The sequence below is a fragment of the Erithacus rubecula genome (assembly GCF_903797595.1).
Source record: "Erithacus rubecula genome assembly, chromosome: 2".
In the NCBI taxonomy this organism is placed as follows: Eukaryota; Metazoa; Chordata; class Aves; order Passeriformes; family Muscicapidae; genus Erithacus; species Erithacus rubecula.
Genome location: NC_136685.1, coordinates 3,348,345 through 3,364,570, shown reverse-complemented (window position 1 = coordinate 3,364,570; position 16,226 = coordinate 3,348,345). Strand labels below are relative to the sequence as shown.

The 16,226-nt window shown below is 43.6% G+C and overlaps 1 protein-coding gene across 1 annotated transcript in view; it reads right to left on the bottom strand.

Moving 5' to 3' along the window:
- The window catches only part of PKHD1 (PKHD1 ciliary IPT domain containing fibrocystin/polyductin), a gene marked incomplete at its 3' end in the record, with an annotated part of 229,888 nt that overhangs the window by 183,184 nt on the left and 30,478 nt on the right, over positions 1-16,226 (bottom strand). Inside the window, exons 27-33 of the mRNA XM_079298284.1 lie at positions 15,521-15,790; positions 12,985-13,115; positions 12,331-12,466; positions 8,943-9,138; positions 7,424-7,491; positions 3,870-5,483; positions 3,563-3,706 (exon numbers count right to left, since the gene is read on the bottom strand). Coding sequence (XP_079154410.1) covers positions 3,563-3,706; positions 3,870-5,483; positions 7,424-7,491; positions 8,943-9,138; positions 12,331-12,466; positions 12,985-13,115; positions 15,521-15,790 — 2,559 coding nt within the window. The remainder of the gene's footprint in view (positions 1-3,562; positions 3,707-3,869; positions 5,484-7,423; positions 7,492-8,942; positions 9,139-12,330; positions 12,467-12,984; positions 13,116-15,520; positions 15,791-16,226) is intronic.

Genomic DNA, 16,226 nt, shown 5'->3' with positions numbered 1-16,226 from the left:
TAAAACATAAAAGCTCAGGGACTGGCTTACTAGTAAAATTATATATGGTATTTACCCTAATATGACTAATTATTTTCTCACCTGTCTCCTGCAGTTTTCTCATCTTTCAGAGGAGCACAACTCAGTCCCACAAACATTAGCCATGTGTTCTGTAAATTTAACCTGAGTTGAACAGAATCCACAACTGCATTTTCACTCCTGCAGTGGCACGAGCAACAAAGCAAGAACCAGAGAAAGGCAGAGCTTTCAGGACCATAGAGTAATTTTGGTTGGAAAAGCCCTCTAAGATTGAGCCCAACCATTCCTGCAGCACTGCCAAACCCATTGCTAAAACATGTCCCCAGGTGCCACCTCTACATGGCTTTTGAACCCTTCCAGGCATGGTGATCAAGCCACTTACATCTTTAAAGACTCATGGGTTAATTTGGGCATTTTTCTTTTGGTTTTGTTTTTCCTTGAAGGCAGTGGAGTTTTGTTGATTTTATTTATTTTGCTAATTTTTTTTTAAGCTTTAAGGCTGAAAATCAAATTTTAGCTCTGTTCTGAATTGATTTTTCTGCATCTTGCAAAAGACAACACTTTTCATAACAGAGTCTAGTCCTGCATTCCCAGGTTGAGCATATCTCAGGAACATGACCAGCTCTTGATCATTCTTGGTGATCAAACCAAAACCTTGCTGTGACCCCTCTCAACACCCATTCCTAAGGAAAGCCCCATGGGGAAGGCTTATGGATGGATCCTGCTGAGCCTGGCAATTCCCCATCTCTTAGAAAACCTTCCTGCTCCAAGGGAAAGAAGGAAAGAAGTCACATTTCCTACCTGCAGAGCCTTGCCCTACGGGTTGGATCACATGAGAGCGGCTGGGGATTCCCACGTGGACATCTCTAATCTCAAGCAAGCCAGACACAACATGACCCAGCACTGAGACCCGGGGCAGCCACTGCCACCTGACATGCCACAGTGCCAGAGGAGAGGGGGTTCTGCTTCACAGCCCTCAGAGAAATGCAGCTTAAACTCTTCACATCGGCCAGTTCAGCCAGCAGAGCTGGGAAAGGTCAAATATCCAACTTGGACACAACACTGAGGGGCTCTGGGGCACCTTCCCCTTCCTCCCCAGTCTGAGTCCCTGGAGTCTCTTTGTCATCTCTCCCATGGGCAAAATTCCCCAGGCAAACAGCATGATGCAAACCACAAGATGAGATTGGAATTACTGCACTTAAACCACCCTAAATGTGGTGAGGAGTAGGGTTAAAACCCTAAAGATTTTTTTAAAGTTGTTAAATATTTAGCATTATGTGGAAGAGTATCTGGAAAGCATCTTGCTCTGTATACAGATTTGCCCATGGCTGATGTAGATGTGCACAAAATGAATGGAATTGTCTCAGGGAGCACAAAGAGCCTGACAAACACAGATTTGAGCAGCCGGCAAAAAGATTTAAATACTTAATTAACAAATATTTTTCAACTCAACTGGTGAAACTGGCAAGGCTTCTTTTGCATTTCCTCTCCAGACACTCAAGCAGCCATCAGCATTCACCTGCTGACATCTAGTGACAGGAACCAGCATCGTGGTCCTGCCTCTAAGGTTGTTTTCCCCAGGCTCCTTCTGCCATCAGCACTCAGTGAGTTCTGAACACAGTTTGGATCAATGTGATTCAATTTTAGTATGCTATTCTCTCTCCAATAACCAGGGTACCCCATTTTTTGTTTTGTTTTCTTTCCAGCACTGTGTCTTTTTCTATTTAAAATAACAAGTAGTTTTGTGGGCTATGCTTGAGCCTTGTTTAAAGCAAAGAAAACTGAGCTCTTTATACTCTCTTAGTGTCTCTTTTTGAGTGCTAGTTGTTGGGTTTTAAAGCCCTTTTTCTTTCTCCCTTCCATTTTTCTTAGTATTCCTCATAGCACTGGGGTTGGAATTAGAGGACTTTTAAGGTTCCTTCCACCAATACCTTTCTGGGATTCTCTGAAAGGAACCATTCAAAATGACAGGAGTAAATTTAGAATTTTGGAATGAGTGAGGCTGAAGAGAACACCTGGATACCTCTTGCCCCAGTACTTGCTCAAAAGAATGTTGAATTTCACATTGGGGTGGTTTCTTGACAAATAATTTATAAAACTATTTTGGAGGATGGATATTCCCCACACCTTTGAACAAATCCCTGTAGAATTTTATTCCACAAAGAATAGAAGGTCATGGATCTCTGGTCACCTGGATACTGGATGTCACCCTCAGAACAGCAAATATTTCTGCAGACCTCCAGATATTCTCCAACTTCAAAGCTATGAAGGGGTGGAAATGTTAAGCTCCTGAGTGTTGGAATCCCTGAATCACAGCACCATTTAGGTTGAAAAAGATCTCCAAGATTGCAAAGTCCAATCTTTGCCTGATCCTCATTTTTTCCCCAGACCTGAGCACTGAGTGCCACATCCAGTCATTCCTTGGACACTCCATGTTTAGAATTTGGGGGATGGCTCAGAGGTGAGATTTAAAAGTCTTAAATTTTGCCTTTTGCAGATCTGAGAAGCCTAATTCTGAACCTTCAGTAGGAAAGGAATGAAACATATCCTGTCCCAGGAAATGCTAATTTTGAAGAGTTAGCTCCAAAATTCAGGCAGGGTTATTTCTCTTTGGGAGACATGGAGATCATCATGTCTCTGTCCAGTTAAGGAAGAGGCTCTGGTCATGCTGGATGATCCCATCCTCCTCCCAAGGAAGTCAAATCCTCATCTCCAGCTTCCCAAAGCTATAAACTGGCCATGTCTGTCATTTGTTCACCCTTCCAGCCATTCAATCTTCTCTTTCTACTTAGACCATCCCACCATGTAACCAAAACACAAAATGTGTGTGGCTACAGAATCAAATAATTGTAAAGTTGGAAAATATCTTTAAGAACACTGTGTCCAACCACCATCTCACCAACATGTTCAACAGATCACCACTAAACCATGTCCTCAAGTGCCACATCCACAATTTTTTTTTTAAACTCTTTCAGGAATGATGACTCCACCACTTCCTTGGGCAATGTCTTCCAAAGCTTGGAAATGCTTTATGTGAAAAAAAAAAAAAATTGGAATATCTAAACTGAAACAGCACAGCTTGAGACTGTTTCCTCAGAAGAAAAGGCATTTAAGGGTGTTTAATTCATTAAGATGGTAATGATGGCTAAAAGGTGCTTGGGTACCCAACCCTGCAGTCCATATGTTTTATGTGGGGCAGCTTTCCCAAGGAATAACTGCTGAGGAAACGTTGGTGTGCTGTGAGTGTGGCCACAGGCACATGCTGGATCTAGTCCAACACCCATGGCCACTGACATAAAAACTCACCTGGCACCATCTGTCCTCAGACTGAGCTCAAAACACAGAACTCATAGATTCATGGAATCATTACGGTTGGAAAAGAGCTCCAAGATCATCAGGTCCAAACTTTTCCAGTGCTATGTGAATTCCTTTCCTCTCTCCAGAGCTTGTTCCCCTGGGATGGGACACACTAGGACTCCCCATTTTGGGTCAAGATTTTAGGGGATATTTTTAACACAATGGCAGTTTCTGAGTTTTAACTGACCTTGTAGGCGTGGGGCAAGGCAGCTCAGCTCAGTCACTGTCATGTTGCCCAGGAGTTCACAGCTGGTGCCACAGACTGTGACCAGAGTCTTCCCTGGGGAAAAACCACTTCCATGAACGTAAACTTGTCCTCCTTTCAAGCCACCTTAGAAAAGAACAGAAGGTGGGATTTAAGACAGAGCCTGACAGGCAGCTGTCAACAAAAGTAATTTTTTTAATTCATAATTTCTGTTTTCATGAGAAAAGCCCCTGTCACTGCAGTGACACTAAACCCAGTAGAGGAAATGCAGCAAACCTCCATGACTTACTCCAGTTGTGATGTGCAGCTGTCACTGTCAGGTGAGAAGTGAATGTCAGGTTGGAGGAAGCCCATCCCCTGGGAATATCCAGGCCCAGCACAGGGTACTCTCCCACAGGGAGAAGAGGAGCTGTGCACTGCAGCATTGGGCCAGTGATGGTGACGTTGCTGCAAGGAAAATCTCCAATAAACACCTGGATAAAGTCCATCTCTGTGATCTGGGATACGTTAAAATTTAAAAGGAGACCAGTGGAAACAAGTGAAAGGAAAGCTGGGGTAAATTCCTCACTGTAACTTATTGTTCCAAGGTAATAGGAGTGCCCATCTACTCTCAGACTCAGAGCCCTCGAGCCTTTCCCTGGAGGCACCGTGCACTGGATGAGCACACAGGTGATGCTGAGAATGGAGCAAGGGTGATGATCTATGAGGACTGAAGTCATCCTCTGTCCCTTCAGAGCCAGCCCAGCTAAGCTCAGCAGGCCTCCCCCATGGGTGCTGAAATTCCATGGGTAAAACTGGTACACCCAGGGCAGGAGGGTGAGGAGGCTGGATGTCCCTCTGAAACAGGCACGGCCACTTTTCCTGCTGGTCATGGAGATGTGGTGCTCCCCTGGGGCCAGGCAGCCTGTCTGGCACCTGATGAGGGTCTCGTTCCAGAAGGTCACTGTGCAGGCAGTGCTGTTATCCACCTGCACCACAGGGCTGTCACCCTGCCATGCCAGCCTCTGTCCTTTGATTGTCACGTAGGTGAAGGTGCCATTGGTCCTCCAGCTGACCAGATGGACCAGGGGGGTCCAGTGCTCATGAAGGTGGAGGGTGCAGTCCCCAAGGCACACACTGCTCACCCCATTGACAACCACTGTGACACTGAGAGCCCGAGATGCCCCATCCAGCCACTGAGGGTGCAAAGGGTGAGCCCCTGGAAGGACAACACAAGTGATGGAGTCATTATCAGACTTCTGGATCTCACAGGAATAATTACTCTGCAGGCTGACCTCTACCAAATTCCTCCTGGATTTCAAAGCAATACCAGATATAGTGAGCAACATCCCTCCACAGATGGATCCTTGTGATGGGAATATGGAGGTGATCTGTGGAGTTATTGTGAGGGCTTGCTGCCTTGCTGTCACAAGAGCATATCCCAGCTGCCTCTGGATGACCTGGATGGGGAAAGTCCCAGGTTCCAGGCTGTTCAATGGCAAAGAGCACTGGTAAGACATTGCAGACTGGTTGCCAGATTGAAACTCAAGCTGACATTCACTGTGTCCAAGCCTAGCCAGAGATCCAGTGATGTTTATTCCCTGAATGCTCAAGAGCAGGCTGCCATCTGTGATTTCTGTTTCAACAGCAGTAACGAGGGGAGTCAAAGCTCTTTGGTAGTTAAAGGTGTTGGTCCTATTTGCAAAGAGAGCTTGTTGAAGTGACCCACTGCTGATGGCTACATTTACTCTGACAGAGATGTCACGTGGATCTTCGTTAGACAAATTAACAGCTGGAGGGGTCAGGCACCAAACTGTGTCTTCTTCCAGGTGAGTAACTGTACAGGTTTGATTGTCCATTGACACAGAAACCAGGGCAGGATTTTGGCTAAAGCCCACCCCGGAAATTGTGAGCAGTGTTCCACCTAAGAGCAAAACAAAACAAAGAAGGACATTACATGCAGAAGAGGAATTCATTGCTATCTCTGAACTATCTCAAAACATGATCTTTAAGGTCCCTTCCAACACAAACCTTTTGTGAGAAAACTGATAAGCATGAAAGGCTGAAGGAAAGAAGAAATAAAATTCTTTTTTTTTGGACAAGACAGCTAGAGACAATAGCTGCCATATATCAGGATAATCCTACACAAGAGGCTAAGGTTACAAGTAGCCAGGGACCCTAGTGGCAGTAAATGACTGTAGAAAGCCACATAAAAGTAGAAAGTTGCTGTAAAAGACCCCAGAGAGCAAAGAGAGGCTGAACTCTTCATGGCATGGGACTGTGTACAGGTGGGTGGGATGGTGATTTGTTCCTGATGCCCACAGGGAAGAAGAATGGGATCATGAATATTTTCAAACTCAGGCAGTGTCAGATTTCATACAATCACCAAAAGCTTTGGGCTGTAAGGGGCCTTAAAGACCATCCAGTTCCACCCCCTGCCATGGGCAGGGACACCTTCCACTGTCCCAGGTTGCTCCAAGCCCCATCCAGCCTGGCCTTGGACACTGCCAGGGATCCAGGGATAGCCACAGTTTCTCTGGGAATTCTGTGCCTCCCCACCATCACAGGGAAGAGCCCACCCAAAAGTTTTGTCCATGTTCCTTTTTTTGTAGTACTGGTACTCCCAGTCCTGCCTGGCTTCAACCCTTTTATCCATTAAGACAATTCTATTCCTTTTCCCATGACCTTGCTGTAAAAGTAAGTTGGTTTATGATGAGTTTTCTTTTTAAATGAGCCCAAATCCTTAACCCAGATGCATGCACAGAGACAACAAAAAATTACAGGTAAGGGGGGAGGGACTGATGCTTTTTGCAGCAAGGAGGTTTTAATTCAGCTTAAGCCATTCATAAAACCACAACCAAAGAGTTAATCAGTTCTTCTTTAATTTCCAATTTACCCTGAAATATAAAAAGAAGGGTAAAACTTTTATTATTTTTTGTAGTGTGGCTTAATCTTCAAAACTGATAGGATTTGCTCTCCAAGCTCTATCCACTCTGTCATCTTTCAAGGCTTGAGCACTTCACAGACTATTGAACTAATCATGCACCACAAAGGCTCTGAATTTTTGTGTCTTTAAATGTGTTGTGAGCCTGAGAGAGCAATCTGTGGAGGACCTGAGGTTGTAGCACAAGAATTTCTCTGTCTTCTATAAGAGCATTTCTAAGGGCTCATGTAAAATTCACTACAGGGATTCGACTCTCCTCCACCACCAGCCAAATGACAAAATAAATCAACCACCCCAAATCTGCTTTTTAAGACTTAAAGTAAAACTTTTCTTTTTAATTCAGGGATGTTTTGCTCAGAAACACACTTAAATTATTTCCAATGTCTAAAAGCTTAGAACAGGATTAATAAATATTTCCCTTTTGATTAAAATTAACATTGAAATAGGGCTTTTTTATTTTGCCTTTTCAACACAACAAAAACGAACATCCCTTTTGGGATCACTTGAAATTATTGTTTGCTTCAAACTACAGTTGTACTTGGCTTTCCACCTAACTTCCACGTGGCAAACCTTGAAAGATGGGGGCAAAATGACTGAAAGAAGCAGCACAGATGAGCCAGGTGTGGGCGTGCTTTGTTTTCCCAATGGAAACATGCAAAGATACATGAGCAAACACTTGGGGAAATCAAATTCAAAGCACAGGGAGCCCTGAGCCAGCCAACCAGATGGAGGGATGCTCACCACAACCCCACATTTCTGCTGTCTGCCAGTCGATGCCTGCATAATAAATGGTCACAGATACAAAACCCCCTCATTTAAAGGGATGTGGAATGGGATGCACTTTCCATTCCTGCAGGAAAACTGTGCCCTTGATCCCTTTAACCTGCATCAGTGGCTGCAGGTGCAGCAATTCTGTTTACCCAGAACAGAGCCACAGCAAGGCTCGATGCTGGAGATCTCAGAGAGGTACTGGATTAGCAGCTCAACCCTGCAAAACACAACCAACACAGAAAGGAATTGGGGCAGGTAGGGGTACTCTTTTATTTTTCTTTCCTGCTGCAGTGTTTTTCTTTCTTACAACTCCCAGAAAGCCAAGCATCCACCTGGCACATCCTCTTTTTTTTTTTATGTCATAGTGACAAGACCACCCAACACTCCAAATTTTTCCATGTGGTTTAGAATCACTGAATGGTTTCTCTGATTATCTCATTCCTGCCTCCCCCCATCCCTGGGCAGGGACACATTTGAGCTCCATCTATCACAAACACTCTCTTATCAATTGGCAACTCCTGGGCCAAATTTATTCCAACTGAACTGCCCAGCCAAGGAAGCAAGAACAAGGATTTTTTGGCAAGCAGATCCCACTGTAGCTATGCCCAACAGAAGCTCATTGAAAAGGCATCACAGCTGCCCTCTCTCCTCACCCTCCCACCAGAGAGAGGAGTACACTGAGCAAGAGGAAACCCAGACATGAGCTCTTGAAGCCCACCCAGAAAAAGTTACAGCTCTATTTCTGTCCCATCTAAATCCATTTTTCTTCATCACCCTGCTTTCAAAAACATCCCCTTCCCTAGAAAGACATGTTAGAGAAGGGATCTTCCCAATCCTGCAATCTAGCCCACCAGAGATTAGAGTTCTCTCCTGGGATGACCCATCTCCTTCCAATCTCTCCCTGGAGATGAAGTGATGGTGCTGCTAACAGACTCCAGTACCAGGTGGGAAGAATCCCTGTGTGCCATCCCACCAACCACAATTTTTCTCTTTCTGAGGTTCATTAACATTTCAAGCAGCTTAAATTGGTTTATGAGCAATAAAAACACCTCATTTCTCCCCAGTATCATCATTTCAGGGTCACTCCTGGCAACTGCCATGGCTGAGGAACAAAACTGTGTTGCTTGTGAATACATTCCTATATCCCAATTTCAGGTCAGCTTTCCTCTACATTTTAATTCATCTATATTACATTTATCTAGGCATGAACTTGAAGTATCACCTTAGGAGATGGAAATAGCATCATTTAAAAATTCTCCAAACAAAGCATTTTTGTATTGTTCAAACCAGCTTTTGTTTTTCTGATGAAAAGTGTTTCTTTTCTTCTGCTGTTTTCCTACAGCAGGATTTATCTGCATTTGACCTGAATCTGTGAATACCTTTGATTGCCTGAATATGCATTTTTCATCAAATCAACTGTTTTTTCCTAAAATGTTTCTCTCCTGCCTCCTACTGATCCAAGAGAACTTAATTGACTAGCATTAGCAGTTTTCTGACTTGGGCTCCACAGACAAATAAATGCCTTGATAATTATTCATAATTTCATATCACAATGCAGAATTCACCTTTAGGTATGGAATTTGTGAAAAAAAATCAAACCTTACTTTTTACATTAGCCCTAAAACACCAAATAGGGTGGAGAATGAAGTTTCTAAGGAAAATACACACCTGTTTGATGCCACAGCAATGCCATTGATGAGGACAGAAATATTGTAGCACCCTGCAGGCAGGGCTGGAAGTGTCACACTAACCCCACGCTCTGTCTGTGCCTGGATCTGTGGCCACGAGTCCCCAATCTGGACCTTGACATCTGAGCCCTGGTAGCTGCCAAAATGAGATATTCCAATGTGAAGCTCCTCACCTCCTGCAGAGAATGGAAGGGAGTTTTTCAGTGTTTCTGGCAATGGTTATTTCAGGACATGTGAGCATTGCCTGAGGAAGAGCAGAGTCCCATCATACCAAAACAGGTCCAGCCCTGCCCATCAGCCCAAACCCAAAATGTTGGACTGCAGTGGTTCTGTATCCTACTCCATCTCTCCTGCATAAGGTCACCAGCTATCAGGGCTGTCTTGAGACACCAGCACAGTGAATTTGGTTATGACCACCAATAGACAATCTCTGCAACACCCAGGATAGGATTCACATCCCCCTCACCAAAAATATATGTCCTATAAATATCTGAACCTGATAAAAAACAAATCCAGTGTTTTTTGAAGCTCTGGATCTGAGGGGTTCTGGGATTATTATTTTTATTAATCCCTGATAAAGATCTAGAGCCTGCTTTTTAGAATTATGGGGCCATGTAATAGTAATGGAAGCCTTCCACAGTAAAGCAAAAATTTCCTTGAGTACCTGAAGTCAGATGTGTTTGTCCTGGTTTAACCCCAAATGGCATCTCAGCCCCACACAGCTGCTCACCCCCTCCCTTGCAGTGGGACAGGGAGAGAATTGGAATCATAAAAGGGAGAAAACTTGTGGGTGGAGATAAAAGCAGTTTAATGGGTAAAGCAAAAGTTATGTGTGCAAAGCAAAAACAAGGATTTCAATCTCCTCTTCCCATGGGCAGGTGGGTGTGCAGCCATCCCAGCAGGGCTCCATCACATGGAATGGTGACTTGGGAAGACAAAACATCATCACTCCATCTCCTTCTTCCCTTAGCTTTATAAACTGAATATGAGATGGTCTGGATAATCCCATGGGTCTGTTGGGATCAGCTGGCCTGGCTGTGTCCCCTCCCAAATCCTTGTCCACCCCCAGCCCATTCAGTGATGGGATGAGGAACAGAAAAGTCCCTGACTCTGTGTAATCCCTGCTCAGCAATAACAAAACATCCCTGTTTATCCTCACCATTTTCAGCATGAACCCAAAACACAGCCCTACACGACTCACTATGAAAAAATTAACTCAATTCCAGGGAAAACCAGTCCTGCTCCAAAACACCTTATTTTCAGTAATCATGACTCTCTATCTCCTATTTAAGCTACTGTATGTCAAACTGTGTTCAGATGATAGGAGGATACTTTCCTTCATTTGTGCACAGTGCACTAAGAGGAAAGGACAAAACCAAGAGACAAGGGATTTTCATAACCTAAATTTCTTCTGAAATAGCTTATAAAAAGTAAGGTGGTATCCATCAGTCCAGATAAAGGCATTTTCACTGATAGCTCTATCTGTGGTCAGTGAAAAGAGATTTTATGCCATGATTCATCCTATTGTAAGACACACAAAAAAGCTGTGGCAAATCCCACCACAGAACTACCTATTTATCTTCAATGACCATGCAAAACATTGAGCACAGGGATGTGTTTAGGAGGTGAATCTCATCCTCCTGTCTCCCCTGAAAGGATGAAGGAGAGAGAAAGAAACTCCTAAGAGGCAGCAGAGCCTGAACAAAGCTTCCCTCAACTACCTAAGCAGGTCTTGGAGCTGGCACTTTTCAATTCTGCATTCACAAAGACTGAAATAAAGTTTGAAAGCCTGAGAAGCTGAATATGTTAATAACATGAACTCTTTGGACTCTTGGTCAATTGTCAGCTTAATCCCAGATGCCTAGAAGGCATCAGTGTAATTTATTTATTCTTTTTATTATATAGAAGGGAAATTATATCAAGAGACGAAGCTGTGGAGGTTCTGAATAGGAGATTGAAGTCAGCCCCACCACAGCTCCTGAGACACTGTAACATTAAGGAATTCCTTGCACCTGAGCTGCCTGTGGCTACAAAAACCTCCCCTTGGTGCTGGGATATCTGAATAATATTCAGATGATAAAGGACGTTTTCTCTTATTTATGCATTCTGGAGTAATAGAAAATGACAAGGGCATTTGGGGGAAAATTAGTAGAAATGCTGGGAGTGCACAAGGAATTTTGGCACTGGCAGGCACCTAACCCTGTACATCACCACCAAGTCCAACCAAACTTGGGAGCTGCAGGCAGCTTGAAGGTGTTCACTAGAGAGGTTGCAAAAATAGAGAAAAAAGTCAGATTTTTATATTCTTGAAGGAATGGGAGTGGAATAGGCTAGAAAACAGGAATATTTCTGTCTTCCTCACTCACTGTCTCAAAACCAACATGCAGAAATGTGCTAAACTTTCCTAGAAGACTTGTTTATAAGTGGACATCATTCACCATTTATGTTTTCTATTGCCTACACACAACCAAATTCCTGGAGGGAAAAATGAGGAAAAGTGGGGGGAAAAAAACCCAAAAACCAAACAACTCCAAACAGAAACTTTCAAAAGACAGGAATGTCAACCACTCCATGAAATCTAATGAGGATTTAATCCCCATGGATTCTGTGAGGTCTATGCTCATAATCTGAAGTAACACATCACAAGGTCAAAAAGGAAGCATCAGTTTGGCTTTGAAATGGGAACTAGGTGAAAGAAATGTTGTCTATTCACAGTTTTCAGTTCCCCAAAATGCACACCATGATCTTCATGGAGAAGAAGCTCTCCAGAGCTCATGGGTGAATCTGTCACTAAGAAATACAGGATCAATACAGAAATTCAGGAATTTCCTGAGTTGGAAGGTTCATCAAAGTTCAGCTCCTGACTCTGCACAGCTCAATTTTGAGCATCCCACCCTGTACCTGGGAGTTGTACAAACATTATTTGAGCTCTGGCAGCCTTGGGACTGTCACCATTCCTTGGGGAGCCTGTTCAGTGCCCAAACACCCTCTGGGTGAAAAACCATTTCCTCATACCCAGCCTAAACCTTTCCTGATACAGCTTCATGATATTCCACTGGTTCCCATCACTGCATGAATTCATGGGATCATTTCAGAGCAGAGTGAGAAAAAACCTGACATCCTGTGGGCATCAACCATACCAGCCTAGGGCAAGTAACTCATTACCTCAGGTATGCTACTGGAAAACCAATAAAAAACCAGCCAGGACTGACCAAGACTAGCAGGAGATAGTTGAACTAAAATTTAAAAGAAAACAAACAGAAAGTATCAGGTCAAACTTTATAGATTTAAATTCCCTCTGCCCCACCACCATCAGCACTAGCAGTCCTTCTCCAGAAGATGTGCCCAATACACATCTGCATTTTCACCTGCTATGCCACTTCTGTTCCTGCTCAGGGATACAAGTGCAGGGTTCAAGGAAGGATCATACTGGAACAAGTTGGTCACTCTTGTTGACTGGTTCCCAGAAATCAGTGTGACATCAATAGCAGCATCCTCTGTTCCCTAGGAAGAGACGGAAAGAAAATGTCAGAGATAAGAATGAACTTTAAAAAGAAAAAAAAAGTTATTCTCTATATTTCTGCATCTTCCATATGTAAGTCAGGCACATGGCACTGATAAAACTTTCACATACACCAGACTTTACTTAAATGTTTACAGTTATGTTGACTTTAAAGAGCATCTCTGGAGATTCAGAAACCTTAAAACAATCCCAGACTATGAAGATTGAGATTTACTGTATCCATACAAGTACATTAAACTAGTAAATAAAATCCCAGACTAACTATGCAGTTTTTAATTTGCAGTATTCTTACCAAATTAAGGAGCTTGATTTTTACTGGTTTTCATAAATCTCCTATGATTTTTTTTAAATTAAGCTGGTCTAATCTCTAGAGTCCTAAGTAAACTGGCCCATAGCCAAGACTTGGCTACTCTTTGCCCTTCCCCTAGTGTAGCTCAGACCAGGAAAACATAGGAAACCACATTGGCTTCTGACTGCACCCCAAAGTGTGATTTCTTACCCGAGAAGGAACTTTACACTGAATTCTTGTTGAATTTCTGCCCTCCTCCAAAATTGGGCAAGGCTGGGATCCAAACAACACTGCATTTACCCCTTCCAGATCAGTCCCCCTGAGAGTTACTTTAAGTCCTCCTAAAACAAACAATTATTCCATGATATTCAATATGTAGGATATTTTAATATGCAAAGAATTCTTTGTTTATAGGTGACTACAAAAAGCAGTAGAGTCTCTCAGCTGAGCTGATGATCTGTTCCACCTTGCTTTGCCTGGCTCCCTTTCTTGGACCAGAAATCTTTTTTGCCTTATTGGAATTATTTGAATTTGAATCATTTGAATTCTCCTCCACAATACAGGATGACTGGATTTGTTTCTTGGTTTATTTTTTAATTACATACTTATTTAAACCAGCAAGCCCTGGCCTGTGATCTCCCCCTTAGACAGATCCCCAGCCTGAGAAAGAAATAAGGAAGGAAGGAAGAAGCACTAAGAATGGAAAATGAGCTTAACACAGCAGGTGCTCTCAGAGTTCAAACAGCTGCCAAGCTCCCTGCTGTCAGAAAAGCCTGTAGCATGTGTCTAGGAAATTTGGGGTAGAAAGGGGACTTGGCAGGGCTGGAGACCTGGAGTTGTGAGGGAAGGCACGGAGGGATTCGTTCTGTGGAGCTCTGAGCCAGCTCAGCTCTCCTTGGTGCCAGACTGAGCCTCTCCAGCCCCAAGTGGGATCATGCCCAACACAACTCAGACTTGAGCTTGATCTTTCTTCAGCATCCAATTCCACAGAGTGAAAGTGCCCCTTTGCTTTTCCAAGTGATTAGAGGACTCGGGGATATTTCAAAGAGAAACAGGAAAGAGAACAGGAGTGGGCGTCAATGGCAATTCTAAGCTGGAGTTTGTGCTTTGATGCAATTAAAAAAAAACTTTAAAAAAAAAAATGTTGCTTGAAAATTAGAGCTTTTTCTCTAGTTCTAAGCATTGCAGAGTTTTAGGATTATGGCTGAACAGACTGCTCAGACAGGTACTAATTAACACAGTGTTTATTTGTATTTATTAGCAAGGCTATATTGTAAACCTACTGAGCTCTTATCCCTCTATTCATCTTGTGTGATGCAAGCAATCCTCTACATTAAAGTAATTACATATTAATGATAAATTCCCTTGTAGCTTTCCTAAAATTACCTATTCCTGCTAATTCTTTAAACCACCAGAGAATTATAGAAGTTTAGTTTTGATTTCCTGTGCTGGCAGCAAATCCAGGCCAACAAGAGCAATCAGATACATTAACAGCAAGCTCCTGCTATTCACAGGAACATGGGAGTATCTTTAGAAAGGCATTCCATGCTTGTAGAGTTAGGTCATGGGGATCTGCCAGCATGGCACCACTGAGTCCAGGGATATTTTGACAAGAGGGAGCTGAAGCAGCAAAGTACAAGGTGCTCTGTTGCCTCCCCATCCTGTAACATTGAATTTGCAGAGTCAGAAAGAGCAAGAAGTGAAAACTGAAGCCACTTGCTAATGGAAGAGTTGTCAGATAAGAAGCTACAGATTTAGAGTTCAGAATCCACAAGTGTTGTGTAAAGACTGATGCTGTTAAGCTTTGATATCTACATTATATCTATGTGCAGTGAAATACTGCCTGTGTGCACTTCACAATGAGATTGAAGAGAGGTATTTGAAATGGGAGAAATTAAAAACACAGATGGAAGCTGTAATTCTTTCCAATTATAAACATTGCAGGCACATGTAATGTAAGATAGAATTATACTTGCTTTCTTTTTAATGAGTGACAGATCACTGTCATTGGGAGGAGTGGATTTGCCAGCAAAGGAAAGGAAAAGCAAGGCCCAAACACTAAAATTTGCCACTGCTGGATTGTTTTTAGAGTTGTTTGGAGATATTTGGGTTTTCTATGAATTAAAAGTGATTCTTAAGCTTAGTGTGCCATGACCCTTTGCTTCAATGGGGCTGGGATTAACCAGAGGTCAGTCATTTCACAGTTATAGAATCACAGGATAATTTAGTTTGAAAAAACCCTCTAAGATCCATAAATCCAGCCAGTAATCCAGCACTGCCATGCCCACCACTAACCCATGCCCTCAAATGCCAGATCTACACATCTTTCAAATTTCTCTAGGGATGGTGACTCCATCAACACCCTGGGCAACCTGTTCCAGTGATTGGCAACCATTCCAGTAAAGAAATTTTCCTTAATACCCACTCTAATTAGGCCAAATTAATTCAGCTACTACAAAGCTACGTGGATATGAGAGGATGAGTATGAAACATTTGCTGAAATGAATATATGAGCACTTGAAAATGTAATTCCCAAACAAAACTAGTCAGGAAACTGTGCAAAGAGCCAAAGAGATTTTGTCAGTCTTTAGGTCATTTTTTAATGTGCTCTGGGGCACACATGGTGTACCCAGCCTTAAAATTATTCACCAGGTGAAAACCCTGTTAGCGAAAGCACAGAAGAACCAAAGGATGACAAGGACAAAGAAGGAAGCAGCTCCCTTGGAATGTTCTCACTCACACCTACCAATCTCTGACGTGGCAGGAGGTTCCACAGCTGCCAGGGCTGGCTGGACTGTGAGGAAGATGCCTGGAGCTGTGGTGGCATTGCGGGCGAAGCCGTGGGGTGTCACCCGCAGCGTCACCGCGTGCAGCCCGGCGCGCAGCCGGGGCAGCTGGCAGAGCACCTGGCTGCCACTCACCCCCGTGACACGGCACCTCCTGCTGCCCACCTCCACCTGCTGCTGCTCACCAAAGCCTGCTCCCCTCAGAGCCACTGTGGCCAGGGACCCGTCACCTGCAGGAACAGAATGGTGGAGGTGACGCCTGGATTTTGGCGCGGCAGCGCTCAGGATTTAATCCAGCCAGTGGTTAAACAGGACATCCTAAAAACTGCACCCCTGGTGATACCTCACTGTTCCACATAACAGCAATTCCTGCCTGCCCCTGAGCAGCTGTTACATTTTTCCTTAATTTTTTATTTAAAACAACTTGAGCCAAGAGCTGCTTTTTGCTTTAGGTATCGAACCTGCCTTTGTTTCTCTCCTCTTCATGCCTCTGCCATAGAATCACAGAGTAGTTAAGATTGGAATAGACCTCTGAGATCACCAGGCTCATCATGTCTCCAAATCCCACATCCACAAGCCTCCTGAGCCCTTCTAGGGACAGTGACTGCACCACTGCTCTGAGCACCCTGTTCCAGAGCCTAACAACCCATTCAATGAGGAAATTTT